Here is a 16709-nt window from a genome sequence, read left to right as displayed (position 1 = left end):
CTAGCCGTACCTTCATAGTTCTTCCAGTGTGAATCATGGTGAGCAGAGCATTGGACAGGGGTGAAAAGGGAAAACTTTCAACGTGTTGAAAATCCAGCGGTGACCAGAAAAAGGTACGACTCTTTGGGTGACTACTCACGACCATACAGGCGTCATGACGCAGGGTGACGCCTGTATGGTCGTGAGTAGTCGCCCAAAGAGTCGTACCTTTTTCTGGTCGCCGCTGGATTTTTCAACATGTTGAAAATTTTCAGCAACATGCTGCGACTATGACGGGTGCCAGCAAGTCGCCGAAAAAAATTGCGTAAAAGTGGGATGGGCTCTAAAAAAAAGTCTAGAGGCTTTCTATGCATAGGCATCACTGGTACCACAGCTCACACAAGGCCCCAAATCTGTGGCAAAATGGCTGATCTGATTGACCAATTATTTTTTGCGAACTCCTCCAAAACAGGGCCGCCTTTAATTGCTAACCCGTCTTTCTGCTGAATCGTATGTTTTTCCTGCCTGCTGTTATTAGTAAGACGGAGGATTAAAGGAGGGCATCATTAACGTGCTCCACGTGTAGTTCATGAACCAACCGAGTTTTTATCAGTTTTTATTTCCCCCCCCCCCTCAAAAGTCCTGGATCTGTGAGGTGCTGGTTGATCTAATTGGTCATGTGGTAGGTTGCAGGAAATATTTAAACATCTCCGACGGTATGGAGAGACGGAGTCGCCACTCGCTTGCAAGTGTGGCTGGTGGCTCATGTAGTGGGTGGGGTAGGAAACTATTTCATGGAGGCACGGGCGTAAATCCTGGGGGACGGGGGACGGGAGGGAGCTGTTCTCCCCCCCCCCCCCCCCCCCAAGTTTTGAGAGGTGGGGACAATCCCCCCCCCCTCCCCCCCCCCTCCCCCCCCCCTCCCCCCCCTCCATGTTTTGTGAAACCTCCGAAGTCGAGCCGCAGCCGCAAGGCCGCAACTCCGCCACAGCCTCCGAAGTCAGCCAGCTCCGTGATAGTAAGTCCACAGGCTCAGCGACTGGAGCCATCGAGGTCGATTCCAGTTGGAAGTCGCCTCCTCCTAGAATCTAGCAGCTGCAGTTCTCAGTTCGCGAAAACTAATTGGGGAAAAAATATACGCCTGAGGGCCGGCCCGTAGGCCGTAAGTTGCCGGCCCCTGTGCTAGATGTCGAGCCTCATTGTGTCCCCCATGTTTTAAAAGCGTTTCCCACCCATGCATGGATGTACCAGATTGCTCCCTCTAGCCCCTCCCCTGTGTGAATGCAATTGTATCACAGAGCCAACACTTCAGGCAAGTAAGGTTAAACATAAAGTTAGCATTGAGTGTTGCGAGTTTTTGCACCGTCTGCTCTAAACCCAGGCTGGCCTTGGTTACACCTGCCTTATAATCTTTGGGCTGCGAAATGCCACTTTCTTTCCCCTTGGATCTGTGCCAGGCTAAGAGCCAAATCTCAGCACCTCCCTGTTACATTAGCAAGCAAGTATTTTATTTATATCCTAGCCTGCAAATGATGGAGAGCGACTCTATGGCAGAACCCCAAGTGATTTCAACTGCGGACCTTTTTATAGAGGGGCCGGACATAAGATAATCAAGAGAATCTGCTTTTGTTATCGGGAGGCTGTTATTTACCTCCATCAATTGGCGATGCAGGACTAGGTGCAGTCACGGTGGTGCAGAGGTAGAGTTGCTGCCGTGCAGTGAATGCAGCGCCAGAGACCCGGGTTCGATCCCGACTGCGGGTGCTGTCTGTACAGAGCTTGTACGTTCTCCCCGTGACCTCCGTGGGTTTTCTCCGGGATCTTCGGTTTCCTCCCACACTCCAAAGACGTACAGGTGTGTAATTGGCTTGGTAAATGTAAAAATTGTCATGTTGAAAATTTCCGGCGGCCTGCTGAGACTATGATGGGTGCCGGCAAGTAGCTGAAAAAATCACGTAAGTGGGACAGGCCCTTTAAACAGAACAAATCTGTGACTAGGAGGTTTAAGATCACCTCGGAGTGAGTTCTCTGCACTTTGATTATTGTTCTTGGGATCCGGGTGTGATAACTTGGACACAATGTTCTGATAGGTTGTCACACCAGATGTCCACCACTTTGTGTCTTTTATCTGTAAACTGGCACCTGCAGTTCATTGTTTCTACACTGTACAGCTGCCATGTTGCTTTATTTTCCTCTCCCCATCAAATGTAAAAGATTGTAAGAGTCATAGAGTGGTAGAGCATGGATACAGGCCCTTCGGCCCAACTTGCCAGCATATCCCTGCTGCAAAAGTCCCACCTGCCCACGTTTGGTCCATATCCCTCCAAACCTGTCCTATCAATGTACCTGCCGAACTGTTTCTTAAAGGAGTCCCTACCTCAACTACCTCCTCTGGCAGCTTGTTCCATACACCCACCAACCTTTGTGTGAAAAAGTTACCCCTCAGATTCCTATTAAATCTTTTCCCGTTCACCTTGAACCCATGTCCTCTGGTCCTCGATTGCACTACTCTGGGCAAGAGACTCTGTGTATCTACCCGATCTATTCCTCTCAGTATTTAATACACCTCCATAAGATCACCCCTCATCCTCCTGCTCTCCCCAAGGAATAGAGTCCCAGCCTACTCGACCAATCCCTATAGCTCAGACCCTCGAGTCCTGGCAACACCCTCGTCGATCTTCTCTGTACCCTTTCCAGCTTAACAGCTGAAGTAAGCAGGCCTGTGCGTAATTCATCAATTAGATATGTGCTGAAATAAACTGTTTCCCGCCCATGACATTGTGGCAAAGACTTCATCAACGGAGAGGCCAAACTAAATCGCCGCCTGCTTAGGTCGACAAATGCTGGAGAAACTCAGCGGGTGAGGCTGACTCTGGCGCCACTAGTCAGTCTCAACGCTACACTTGGCACAATGCTGCATTAATGTCAAGGGCAGTTTCTCATCTTCCCAATAACTGTCTCATTAATTCTCACAACACTCTACCCTCAGCAGAAGAAACTCTCGACGAAAGGGCTTCATGAGATGCAACCGAGAAGAAATGCTGCTCGTCAGCTCTGACCACATCCCGTCAGCTAAAAAAATATAAAAAACCTGCTACACTGGACGTGCAGAAAGCAAACAAATGATCTGTTCAATCTTAGGTAGACAAAAATGCTGGAGAAACTCAGCGGGTGAGACAGCATCTATGGAGCGAAGGAATAGGTGACGTTTTGGGTCGAGACCTTTCTTCAAGTCACTGGATGGATTTAAAAGAGAGTTAGATAAAGCTCTAGGGGCTAGTGGAGTCAAGGGATATGGGGAGAAGGCAGGCACGGGTTATTGATAGGAGACGATCAGCCATGATCACAATGAATGGCGGTGCTGGCTCGAAGGGCCGAATGGCCTCCTCCTGCACCTATTTTCTATGTTTCTATGTTTCAGTCTGAAGAAGGGTCTCGACCCGAAACGTCACCTATTCCTTCGCTCCATAGATGCTGCCTCACCCGCTGAGTTTCTCCAGCATTTTTGTCTACCTAAGATTGAACAGATCATTTGTTTGCTTTCTGCACGTCCAGTGTAGCAGGTTTTTTATTTTTTTTAGCTGACGGGATGTGGTCAGAGCTGACGAGCAGCATTTCTTCCCGGTTGCATCTCTTGAAGCCCTTTCGTCGAGAGTTTCTTCTGCTGAGGGTAGAGTGTTGTGGGAATTAATGAGACGGTTATTGGGAAGATGAGAAACTGCCCTTGATATTAATGCAGCATTGTGCCAAGTGTAGCGTTGAGACTGACTGGTGGCGCCAGAGTCAGTCCGTGGGAATTGAGGGCAGACACCGCACTGATGACAGGCACAAAATGCTGGAGTAACTCAGTGGGGCAGGCAGCATCCCTGGAGAAAAAGGATGTGACGATTCGGGCCGGGATCCTCCTTCACCCACTGAGCCGCTGAGTTACTGCGGCACGTTGTGTCTATGTGCAGGAAGCAGGGGCGGAAAACCTGGGGGGGGCAGAGGGGACACGTCCCCCCTATGTTTTGAGAGGTGGCGGACATCCCCCTCCCCAAGTTTTTGTGATCCCGATTTTTAAATCGCCGTTTTTAGCGCTGGATTGAGCCTCCGAAGCCTCGCACGTGTGTGTGAGTGTGCGCATATACGCGCGTGGCCGCCAAAAAATTGTGTCCCCCGTCCCCACCATGTTTTGATAGTGAGTTCCGTTCTTGGTAGGAAGCAACTGCAGATGCTGGTTTATACTGATGGTAGACACAAAATACTGGAGTAACTCAGCGGGACAGGCAGCATCTCTGGAGAGGATTGGGTGATGACGTTTCGGGTCGTGACCCTTATGGGCCTGACCCACTTGCGTGACTTTTTTTGGCGACTGCCGGCACCCGTCATTGTAGGTCGCTGAAAAATGTCAACATGTTGAAAATTCGGCGGTGGCCAGAAAGATGCTACGACTCTTTGGGCGACTGAGGAGACAACTCACGACCATACAGGAGTCAGCCCAGGCCCCAGGCTGCTGCAGGGCCTACAGCGGCCCACTCCGCCATCGAGGCACTGCTCCCTCTCCAGGCTGCTTACCTGCCCTCTGCCTGACTCCATCCACGACGGGCGGGCTCCTGTTCAGCGGTCCGCGGAAGGTGAGCTGGACCCTGCGAGCATTAGCTTCCCCTGTCTCCTGAATTGAAGCTATTGCCTCCCCCACTACCTGGGCCCACTAAAGCCCCCAGTGGCAGGAGCTCGTCTTCTCTTTTCTCTTTCTAAGTGTCCCCTCTCTCACTCCCTCAGTTCTCCAGACCAGGCCACAGTTGTAGACAGCACACTTCTTCGATCGGAGGCCAAAGCCTTGGGCCCCGGGGGCCAGTAATGTTTGTTGTTGATGGACTTTGCAACAATGGTGGAACATCCTGTGGGGCCTCACTGCATTTTATAGGCCAATATAACACTTTTTTTTTGAAAATCCCTGCTCTGACTTTCTGGAAATGAACAAGGATTTGCTATTGGTGAAGAATGTTTTTTGCCAGAATACCCTAATTTAATGGGGAATAGAAACATAGAAAATAGGTGCAGGAGTAGGCCATTCGGCCCTTCTTGCCTGCACCGCCATTCAATATGATCATGGCTGATCATCCAACTCAGTATCCTGTACCTGCCTTCTCTCCATACCCCCTGATCCCTTTAGCCACAAGGGCCACATCTAACTCCCTCTTAAATATAGCCAATGAACTGGCCTCAACTACCTTCTGTGGCAGAGAATTCCAGAGATTCACCACTCTGTATGAAAAATGTTTTCCTCATCTCGGTCCTAAAATATTTCCCCCTTATCCTTAAACTGTGACCCCTTTGGACACATTGGACACATCTTTGCAAAGTATGATGTAATTTGATGATAGTAAGGTATTTTGCACTGCTAGTTTGACAGCTGAGTGATGTCTTCCAGTAATATAATGTTGATGACTTTATAAGATGTGCGGGCCAGCTTTGGATGTGGTAATAAACAGAGTGGAAAGTGCCCATTATGCTTGCATAAAATATGCTCACTGGTGCTGTTCCAGTGCAGTTGCTGCTGCCAAGTGTCCCGCTGGTTTACTTATTTTGTTCAATTGTTTCATTTCGATCTTGAAGTGAGGTTCTTCATCTTTAGGATTTAATTTATCTTCGAGGTACAGCGTGGAAACGGGCCCTTCGGCCCACTGAGCCCACGCTGACCAGCAATCACCCGCAGACTAGTTCCATCCTACACACTAGAGAATCCAATTAACCTATAAACCGGCATGCCTTTGGAGTGTGGGAGGAAACCGGAGCACCCGGAGAAAACCCACGCAGTCACAGGGGCAACGGACAAATTCCGTGAAGGCAGTACCCGTAGTCAGGAATGAAGTCTGGTCTCTGGGGCTATGAGACAGCAACTCTACCACAGTGTGTACCCCTATAAATATCTCCGATATATCTTCCCATATTTTTATTCCCAAGAATAATCTTTCTGCCATGTGTTTCCTAACTGAGGGTGGCGCGGTAGAGACCAGGGTTCGATCCCGACTACGGGTGCTGTCGGTGCAGAGTTTGTACGTTCTCCCCGCGACCTGCGTGGGTTTTCTCCGAGATCTTCGGTTTCCTCCCACGCTCCAAAGATGTACAGGTTTGTAGGTTAATTGGCTTGGTAAATGTAAAAAAAAATGTCCCTAGTGGTATAGGATAGTGTTAATGCGCGGGGATCGCTGGTCAGAGCGGACCCGGTGGGTCGAAAGGGCCTGTTTCCGTGCTGTATCTCTAAACTAAACTGGCTTTCTCCACTATTCACTTGAGACCTCGCACATCCTTGTATTTAGAAAAGCATTTTACTGGAGTAACGGAAAATGCCACTTATAAAGAGGTTTTTCCTCCTTTGCTGGTTGCGCAGCTTAAGCTCTGAAACATTTAATGTTACATGAAGCAGACTGTACAATGAATAGAGATTTCTGATCATGTTTGAGATCGTACATCTTGGAGCTTAGTTGTGATGTCTCTAACACCCTGACACCCTCCCAGCTCTGCTGTAAAATCATTCACTGAGATTTTAAAAGTTTTTTACAGATGGCGTGCAGAAACAGGCCCCTCGATCCTAGCCTGCTCAACCTCTCCCCATAGCCTAGGCCCTTGAGTCCTGCCAACATCCTCACAAATCTTTTCTGCATCTTTTCAGGTGTTGTGTTTCCCTTGCATTCAGTGTAAATCTATTCAACACTGAAGCTGTGAAATATTTTCTGAGTGAAGCTCCCAGTCACACCAGCCAGGGAAGTCCCAGCACCAAGACCTTCATCTCTGCTCTTTGCATTTTTCTCAACCATGATGAGATTCAAACTGCCACCATTGCTGTTTGGTGCATTAAATCCATTATTGTTCCTTTCTTCGAGATACAGCGCGGAAACAGGCACTTCGGCCCAAAGTCCATGACACGCCAGAGCTGCACTAGTCCCACCTCTCATCATTTGGTCCATATCCCTCCAAACATGTCCTATCCATGTACCTGTCTAACTATTTCTTAAACGTTGGGATAGTCCCAGCCTCAACTATCTCCTCTAGCAGCTTGTTCCACACACCCACCACCCTCAGATGCCTATTAAATCTTTCCCCCATCACCTTAAACCAATGTCCTCTGGTCCTCGATTCACCTACTCTGTGCATCTACCCGATCTATTCCTCTCATGATTTTATACACCTCTATAAGATCACCCCTCATCCTCCTGCGCTCCAAGGAATAAGAGTCCCAGCCTACTCAACCTCGCCTTACAGCTCAGACCCTCTAGTCCTGGCAACATCCTCGTAGACATTCTCGCAACATTATTTCCATCCAACACATTTTATTCTGATCCTCAATTTCCGCCTGCAATACATTTACCAACTGCAATAAATCTTCAAATGAAGGAGTCCCATCTTATTAAGTCTGTTTGAATAACGTTGGAGTGAACCAATAGACAATAGGTGCAGGAGAGTAGGCCATTCGGCCCTACGAGCTAGCACCGCCATTCAATGTGATCATGGCTGATCATCCCCAATCAGTACCCCGTTCCTGCCTTCTCCCCATATCCCCTGACTCCGCTATCTTTAAGAGTCCTATCTAGCTCTCTCATGAAAGCATCCAGAGAACCTGCCTCCACCGCCCTCTGAGGCAGAGAATTCCACAGACTCACCACTCTCTGTGAGAAAAAGTGTTTCCTCGTCTCTGTTCTAAATGGCTTACTCCTTATTCTTAAACTGTGGCCCCTAGTTCTGGATTTTTCAGCATTTTTCGATCATTGCTCCTCTGTTCCTATTTTCCATGGTTCTTTTGCTGTAATATTTGGCTGTGTGACATTCAATATTTTGTATCCTCCAGAAGATTCAGTTAACGATGCCAATTCCTTTACACACTAGAGACTTGAGCTTCTCCAGTCTTTCCTCTTTCACTTGACTGGGATCATTCTTTGCTCTTATTTGTGTTCTCTCCATCCTTCCTTGTCACATGGTGACCCAGCATCTCCCATTGGTTTCCTTTCCTCAGGATGTGGATAATATTGGCAGGGTTGAAATTCCAGCTTACGACCAAGTCCCCTCCAGAAAGGTGTTGGGCCTTCTAATGGACACTCGGGTTTAAAGGGTTAAGGGCCAGTCCCACGAACATGCGACCTGCATGCGGCAAGCTCGACCTAAAGGGCCGGTCCCACCAGCATACGCCTGCATGCGGCAAGCATGACCTAAAGTGGTTGCTTGAACCATACGGCATGCGGCAAGTGCGACCACACTAGAAGCAGGAGCCGCACGGAGGTAGAGTGAGTGACAAAGCGTCGAGGCGCTGCGTACGGTGTCGAGGCGGCTGCGGGCCGGCAGGCCGTTGCCGCGCGGAATTTTTAAAGGCGGTCAGTTTTTCGGAGCCCCGCGCGATGTCGGGACCAGCTCCGCACAACTACATATATGGCTCCGGCGATCGAAGTGAGACCGGCCCCGCGAGGCCGTACGGCTCAAGCGACCACTTTAGGCGCATGCTGGTGAGACCGGCCCTTTAGGTCGCGCTTGCCACATGGAGTCGCTGCTCGTGGGACAGGCCCTTAACGTTATAAACCACATTAGTACAATCTGTTGTCATGACTGTTGACGTCACGCAGTGTGTTTACACTTTGTTTTAAGCTTGGGGGATGTCTGGTAATTCTAGTTAAACATTTTTACTTGTGGCTGGCGCAGTGGCACAGCGGCAGAGTTGCTGCCTTACAGCAAAACCCAGGTTCGATCCTGACTATGGGCGCTGTCTGTACGGAGTTTGGACGTTCACCCCGTGACCGCGTGGGTTTCCTCCGGGTGCCGGTTCGGTTTCCTCCCACGCTCCAAACATGTGCAATTTTGCAGGTGAATTGCCTTTGGTAAAATTGTAAGATGTCCGTAGTGTGTGGGATAGTGCTAGTGTATGGAGTTGTCGCTGTCGATTCGGTGGGCCTGTTTCCACGCTGCATCTCCAAAGTCTAAAGCATTGGTAAAATAAGTTTTCTCGTGCTGAGTGTGAAAGTGCTTTCATGACGTGAAAGAATATTTTGGCAGTTTCCAAATGTTAGCGGGAGAGAGAAAGAAGCCATTGCAAGCCGTTCTTCAAGATGTGTTCCCCCATTTCAGGAAAACAAAAGTTGTCTTAATGAATAGACTCCTGTTCTCTTTTTTTCTGCATTGCTCAGTAAACCGATTGTGACCAGCGATTAAAACTATTTCATGGGGCAAAAAAGTTCAGACAAGTTGTGAATAGTGTTGCTCTAACTCTGGATTTTAGCATGTATAATCAACCGAATCTTTTGTGTGTATTTTTATCATTCCCTCTTCAGATTGATTGTTCGGTAGAAGTATAACAACATGGCTACAGCCAAGTCACAGTTGCAGACACTGTGTGCAAACCCCTTGTGTTCTCGGGTCCAATGTAAAGGGCCTGCCCCACTTGGGCGTCATTTGTACATTCCAAAATCCTGGGGCGCCGCGCGCGACCGCTCATCACTGCCTACGTCACCACGCACCATGCACGCCGTGCGTCGTGACGCGTAAATCACGCGCAAATGACGCCCAAGTGGAGAGATCTCCAGGGCTTTGTGGAGAGATCTCCAGGGCTCTCAGAAATAAGACTGAAGTTTTAGTTTAGCAATTCAGCGCGGAAACAGACCCTTCGGCCCACTGAGTCCGTGCCGGCCAGCAATCACCTATACACTAGTTCTATCCTACACACTAGGGACAAATTACAGAAGCCAATTAACCTACAAACCTGCATGTCTTTGGAATATGGGAGGAAACCAGAGCACCCTGAGAAAACCCACGCGGTCACAGAGAGACGACAGTGTCTTTAGTTATTCAAACTTGTAGACATGTGGCTCCCTCTGGCAGCTTGTCAGTCCCTATTGTGTATTAGTATGTAAAGGAAATTCACATGTGTAGGAAGGATGTTTGATGTGGCTCTTGTGGGTAAAGGGATCAGGGGATATGGAGAGAAGGCAGGTACAGGATACTGTGTTGGATGATCAGCCATGATCGTATTGAATGGCGGTGCAGGCTCGAAGGGCCAAATGGCCTACTCCTGCACCTATTTTCTATGTTTCTATGTTTCTAACTGCAGGTACTGGTTTAAACCCAACATAGATACAAAATGCTGGAGCAACTCGGGCAGGCAGCATCTCTGGAGAGAAGGGATGGGTGACCTTTCAGGTCGAGACCCTTCAGAATGAGAGTCGGGGGAGGGGGGAGACTAGAGCTATGGAAGGGTAAGGTGTGAAAACGACAGTTCAAAGCAGACTGTGATCAAGGAAATGTAGAATGATTCATTGTTAGCTGAGGGGAAGGTGACAGAATTTATTTGGCTTCTTTTGCTGCCCACAGTTACTAGCCTTGCACGTTCAACTTAAACTGAAGAGAAAATAGAAAATAAACAATAGGTACAGGAGTAGGCCATTCGGCCCTTCGAGCCAGCACCGCCATTCAATGTGATCATGGCTGATCATCCCCAATCAGTACCCCGTTCCTGCCTTCTCCCCATATCACTGACTTCGCCATTTTTAAGAGCCCTATCCAGAGAACCTGCCTCCACCGCCCTCTGAGGCAGAGAATTCCACAGACTCACAACTCTCTGAGAAAAAGTGTTCCTCGTCTCCGTTCTAAATGGCTTACTCCTTATTCTTAAACTGTGGCCCGAAACGTCACACATTCCTTCCCTCCGGAGACGCTGCCTGTCCCGCTGAGGTACTCCGGCATTTACGTGACAATTGTGTGGGGTTTCCAGAAGTCTAAGGTAATCTGTATATCAAACAAATGAACCAACGATTGCACGAGGTTCTATACCGCAACAAGGATCAGTGCCCTTGGAGAAGAGAAAATTAAATGAAAACTAAAGGTAGACAAAAATGCTGGAGAAACTCGGCGGGTGAGGCAGCATCTATGGAGCGAAGGAATAGGTGACGTTTCGGGTCGAGACCGGAAACGTCACCTATTCCTTCGCTCCACAGATGCTGCCTCACCCGCCGAGTTTCTCCTGCATTTTTGTCTAACTGCGATTTTTCCAGCATCTGCAGTTCTTTCTTAAACAAATGAAAACTAAATGTCACTGTGCTCCATATCGGCTACTCTTCAGGTGTATAATCTGATGTAGTGTTGGTGCAGGCCGTGTCTTGAAGTAAGCAATCTTTGTCTCTATCCAAGCACAGGTCACCTCTGTTTCCCCAATGCAAAATACTCAGGACCAACATGAGCTACTGGGTCCATCTCAGACTTCTCCTCTGGAAGAATCTCACCTTCAGGAAACGACAAACTGTAAGTTGCATATCTACTCAACTCGCTTGGTTCTTAGTCTGAAGAAGGGTTTCGGCCCGAAACGTTGCCTATTTCCTTCGCTCCATAGATGCTGCTGCACCCGCTGAGTTTCTCCAGCACTTTTGTCTCCCTTAATCACTTGGTTCTAGCTCCTTTTGGCCTGTATTGAGATATCCTGTGCTTCCACTTTGAAGTGCGTGATCGCATTAGAAAGATTTTCAAGTAATGCTGTTTCAATGAATGTGCTTCCCAAAGGTTTGGCCTTTGACCACCTCCTGAGGATGCAATGCTGAGGCTCGATAAGGTGCTATTATGGCCGCATTTGGAATATTGTGAGCAGCTTTGGGCCTCATATCTGAGGAATGATGTCCTGGCTCTGGAGATGGTCCAGGGGAGGTTTACAAGAATGATCCCAGGAATGAGTATGATGAGCGTTTGACGGCACTGGGCCTGTACTCGCTGGAATTTAGAAGAATGAAGGGGAACCTCATTGAAACATACAGAATAGTGAATGGCCTGGATTGAGTGGATGTGGAGAGGATGTTTCCACTAGTGGGAGAGTCTAGGACTAGAGGTCACAGCCTCAGAATTAAAGGATGCTTTTTTAGGAAGGAGATGAGGAGAAATGTCTTCAGTCAGAGGGTGGTGAATCTGTGGAATTCTTTGCCACTGAAGGCTGTGGAGGCCAAGTCAGTGAATATTTTTAAGGCGGAGATAGATAGATTCTTGATTAGTACAGGTGTCAGAGGTTATGGAGAGAAGGCAGGAGAATGGGGTTGAGAGGGAAAGATAGATCAGCCATGATTAAATGGCGGAGTGGACTTGATGGGCTGAATGACCTAATTCTGCTCCTACCACTTATGAACTTAAATTGGGAACGTAATTGTGTAAAGCTGAAGTTTTTCTTAGAAATGTCACTGCTATTATCAATGCATAGCATGGACATTGTCTATATTGTCCAACTGATTCATACCTGATGTGCAATAGAAAATTCTGTTCTGGGTCATTTCTTCCAAGGAGACAATGAAAGCTATTCCACTGACTAGGTGGGGTTTTCCTACTTGCAATACAACTTTCCTCATAGCCTATTTTACCAAATCAATCTGTTCCATTTTCTTATTTTAGCTCCTCCTTAAATACTTTTGTGATTTAAGTGAACTATTTATTACTTATTTGTCTGTTTCCGACTTGACTCTTGTTCTGTTTCCTCATCTCTCGGAGGAGTTCTCTGCAGTACCTGGCCAATGCAGTACCTGGATGATCAGCCATGATCACATTGAATGGCGGTGCTGGCTCAAAGGACCGAATGGCCTACTCCTGCACCTATTGTCTATAATATTAATTGCCAATCAACACCTCTAATTAGACACAAGAATTGGTCATTATAATATTGTACTTTGTCAGAGTTTGAGCTTCCTAAGCAAACTGGCTTTTCATTTCCTACTTTTCAATGAAAGCTGTTTTACACTTTAGAGATACAGCATGGAAACAGACTCTTCGGCCCACTAAGTCCGCGCTGACCAGCCATCACCCCTGCACACTGACACTATCCTACGCACTGGCGGCAATTAACAATTTTAACCAAAGCCTATTAACCTACAAACCAGCATGTCTTTGGAGTGTGGGAGGAAACCGGAGCACCCAGCGAAAACCCACGTGGTCACAGGGAGAACGTACAAACTCCACACAGACAGCACCCGTAGTCTGGATGGGATCTGGGCGCTGTGAGGCAGCAACTCTACCGCTGCGCCACTGTGCCACCCCTTATAACTATTTTCTAACAGTAGTTTGCGTCATTAGCTGTCCATAATGTTGCTCTGGTATTAACTGTACAGATTATCTCCATGTCGCGCATATAGAAGAGGATTTTTGTGACGTTCTGCAATACAGGAGAGGAGGTCCATGGTGAGGAGCGAATGCCACCCGCACACAAGTTGTGGTCTAATCAACCACGGCTGGGTCGCCTGGGCGAGGGTGTCTGATGTTGAAAGACCCGAAACACCCAATGACCCCTGGTTACATCACTGATGATGTGTTTCGGAGCATCAAGAGGTGTATTTTTTAATCAATCAATGCACGCAACCTGTGTTAAAACCTGTCATTTTTTTTTTCTGTGTTCATTGTTTTTCAGGTTCAGCTGGTTATTGAGCTTTTATGGCCCCTCTTTCTGTTCTTTATATTGATCTCAGTCCGTCAGTCCCATCCACCATTTGAGCAACATGAATGTAAGTAACACACAGCCGCCTGTGAGAATGTTTTTTCCCCCTCGATTCGCTTACCGTACTTTCACCACATGGTTTCCATCCTTGCTTGTACGCGCGGACTCTTATTGGAGTATAATTCTGCAGAGGTTACATTTCACTTGGATATGGACACCACACATGCCCTGTGAAATGTCTAAGTTGCCATTCTTAATAAATAAGCTTGTGATTTTTATTTTCAATGGGATACTTAACCATGGAGTAGCGGAAGAGATTAAAGAGTCTGGAAACAGGCCCTTCGGCCCAACTTGCCCACGTCAACCAACATGTCCCATCTACACTAGTCCCACTTGCCTGCGTTTGACCCATATCCCTCCAGACCTATCCATGTACCTGTCTAAATGTTTCTGAAACATTGCGATTGTACCTGCCTCAACTACCTCCTCCAGCAGCTCGTTCCATCCACCCATGAAAATGTTACCCCTCAGGCTCCTATTAAATCTTTCTCCCCTCACCAAATAAAACCTGGTTCTATTTTTCCCCAATCTGGGCAAGAGACTGTGTGCTTACCAGACCTATTCCCCACATGATTTTGTACACCTCTATAAGATCACCCCACATCCACCTACACTCCAAGGAATATGTTCCCAGTCTGCTCAACCTCTCCCAAGAGCTCAGGCCCTCGAGTCCTGGCAACATCCAGGTAAATCTTCTCTGTCCTAGCCTGCTCAACCTTTCCCTATAGCTCAGATCTAGCTGGGCAGCGGATTGAGTTTCCCAATCAAGATGAGCAGAAGCAATTGCTTAAACATTTGCCGCTTGCTGCTGGGTTCAGTCTTGTGTCCCTACCTTCCCATCTCTCCATCCTGCTCCTCCCTACTCGACCGCTAAAGGGTCTTCAGCCACTTCTGTCAAAAGGTTTCCCTTCACGAGACTAGGCTTGTATTCAATGGAGTTTAGAAGGATGAGGGGGTGGATCTTATAGAAACATATAAAATTATAAAAGGACTGGACAAGCTAGATGCATGTTAAAGTGCATAAGGATGTTTATATGGAAGTGACATATTGGTATATGTGCATGTGGATGTTTACATGGAAGTGACATATTGGTATATGTACATTATGCATGAGCATTTGGAGACTTTTGATGTATCTCTGTTCTGTCGATATATAATGGGCAAAAAGTACAGAAGTATGAAAACGCCCATTTCCAGATTCGGGGACAGTTTCTTCCCAGTGTGGGTCAGGCAACTGAATCATTCTACCATCAACCAGAGAGCAGTCCCGAGCTACTATCTACTTCGTTGGTGACCCTTGGACTTTCTTGGATTGGACTTTATATCGCACTAAACATTATTCACGTTATTCCCTTTATCATTCATCTGCACGCTGTGGGCGGCTCGATTGTAATCACTTGGTTTTCCCACTGACTGGTTAGCACGTAACAAAATCTTTTCACTCTGCCCCGGCACACGTGACAATAAACTAAATATCGACTGCAGCATCGGCATTTGCTTTACGAAGCCAGTGACGTTGGTGCGGGCTGCCAGCGGACAGCCACACTGACCAGTGTTGCCCATAGCAATGGGACTGGACGGCATGAGATGAGTTGATTGGGAGCAAGAGCGCTCTGCCTCACAGATGCCTTTGGCTGTCGGCCAGGGGTTGACTCTCTGTGTTATGCATTTCCAGCAGAAAGGGAAGGTTGCCTTGTGAACCAAACTTGTGGTTTTGAAGCTTTTCTCTCTGCTGGTTATTCCAGTTGACCATCTTCACGTGAGATTCACTTGGCACCATTCTAAACTTAAAAGGAATCTGTTTTTACTTTATCTTGGCACGATGCGGCCATTAAGCAGCCTGAGCCAACTATCTGAATCCTCCTTCAGCAACCTTGTTTTGTTTTGGCTAACAATGTATATTTGGCTTTAGTTTAAAGATGCAGTGCAGAAACAGAACCTTTGGCCCACTGAGTCTGGGCGGACCAATAATCCCCTTGCACCAGTCTGAAGAAGGGTCTCGACTAGGGACTCTGTGCACCTACCCAATCTATCCCCCTCATTATCTTATTCACCTCTATAACCATATAACAATTACAGCACGGAAAACAGGCCATCTCGGCCGTTCAAGTTCAAGTGTTCAAGTGAGTTTATTGTCATGTGTCCCTGTATAGGACAATGAAAATCTTGCTTTGCTTAAGCACACAGAAAATAGTAGGCATTTACTACAAAACAGATAAATGTGTCCATATGCCATGATATAAATATATACACACATGAATAAATAAACTGATAAAGTGCAAATAGCAGAAAGTGGTTATTATTTGTCCGAGCCAGGTTTAATAGCTGATGGCTGTGGGGAAGTAGCTATTCCTGAACCTGGTTGTTGCAGTCTGTGCCGAACACTTATTTATAAGATCACCCCTCATCCTCCTGCGCTCCAAGGGATAGAGTCCCAGCCTATTCAACCTCTGCCTATAGCTCAGACCCTCTAGTCCTGGGAACATCCTCATAGCATAGTCCTGTAACCCTTTTATGGAGTGGAGAACCTGTCTTCAAGGACAATGCATGGGATGCGTTTCCAGTTCCAGACACCAGTGTATTTGGAAATACAAGAAAAAGCTGCTCGACTTCTCTGCTTATTCCTGTGAGCCGTTTCTTCACGTCAACAGTTAAACCTGCCAAATCATGCAAACATAGTGTTGTATTCACACTGTGTTTAAAGCTGGATGTTAATGACATTTATGTGTAGGAAGGAACTGCAGATGCTGGTTAAAACCAAAGATAGACACAAAATGCTGGAGTAACTCAGCGGGACCAGAACCAGGGGCCACACACAGTTTAAGAATAAGGAGTAAGCCATTCAGAATGAAGACAAGGAAACACTTTTTGTCACAGAGAGTGGTGAGTCTGTGGAATTCTCTCCCTCAGAGGGCGGTGGAGGCAGGTTCTCTGGATGCTTTCAAGAGAGAGCTAGATAGGGCTCTTAAAGATAGCGGAGTCAGGGGATATGGGGAGAAGGCAGGAACGGGGTACTGATTGGGGATGATCAGCCATGATCACATTGAAGGGCGGTGCTGGCTCGAAGGGCTGAATGGCCTACTCCTGCGTCTATTGTCTATTGTCTATTGACGTTTCGGGTCGAGACCCTTGTTCAGACAAGGTCAAGACCCAGTCTGAGGAAGGGTCTAGAACCAAAACGTCACCCATTGCTTCTCACGCTGCCTGTCACGCTGAGTTACTCCAGCATTTTGTGCTAATTCCATTTACC

The 16709-nt window shown here is 47.5% G+C and overlaps 1 protein-coding gene across 3 annotated transcripts in view; it reads left to right on the top strand.

Annotated features, from left to right (window-relative positions):
- Nucleotides 1-16709, top strand: part of abca7 (ATP binding cassette subfamily A member 7) — a 144888-nt gene that overhangs the window by 14302 nt on the left and 113877 nt on the right. For all 3 annotated transcript variants that reach the window (XM_033047043.1, XM_033047042.1, XM_033047041.1), the window contains exons 2-3: nt 11136-11241; nt 13373-13466. In XM_033047043.1, the coding sequence (XP_032902934.1) occupies nt 11176-11241; nt 13373-13466 (160 nt within the window). In that variant the 5' untranslated portion in view covers nt 11136-11175. The remainder of the gene's footprint in view (nt 1-11135; nt 11242-13372; nt 13467-16709) is intronic.

Source organism: Amblyraja radiata, chromosome 29 (genome assembly GCF_010909765.2).
Source record: "Amblyraja radiata isolate CabotCenter1 chromosome 29, sAmbRad1.1.pri, whole genome shotgun sequence".
NCBI lineage: Eukaryota > Metazoa > Chordata > Chondrichthyes > Rajiformes > Rajidae > Amblyraja > Amblyraja radiata.
Note: the sequence above shows the minus strand (reverse complement) of the source record. Positions and strands in the feature narration are given on the sequence as shown.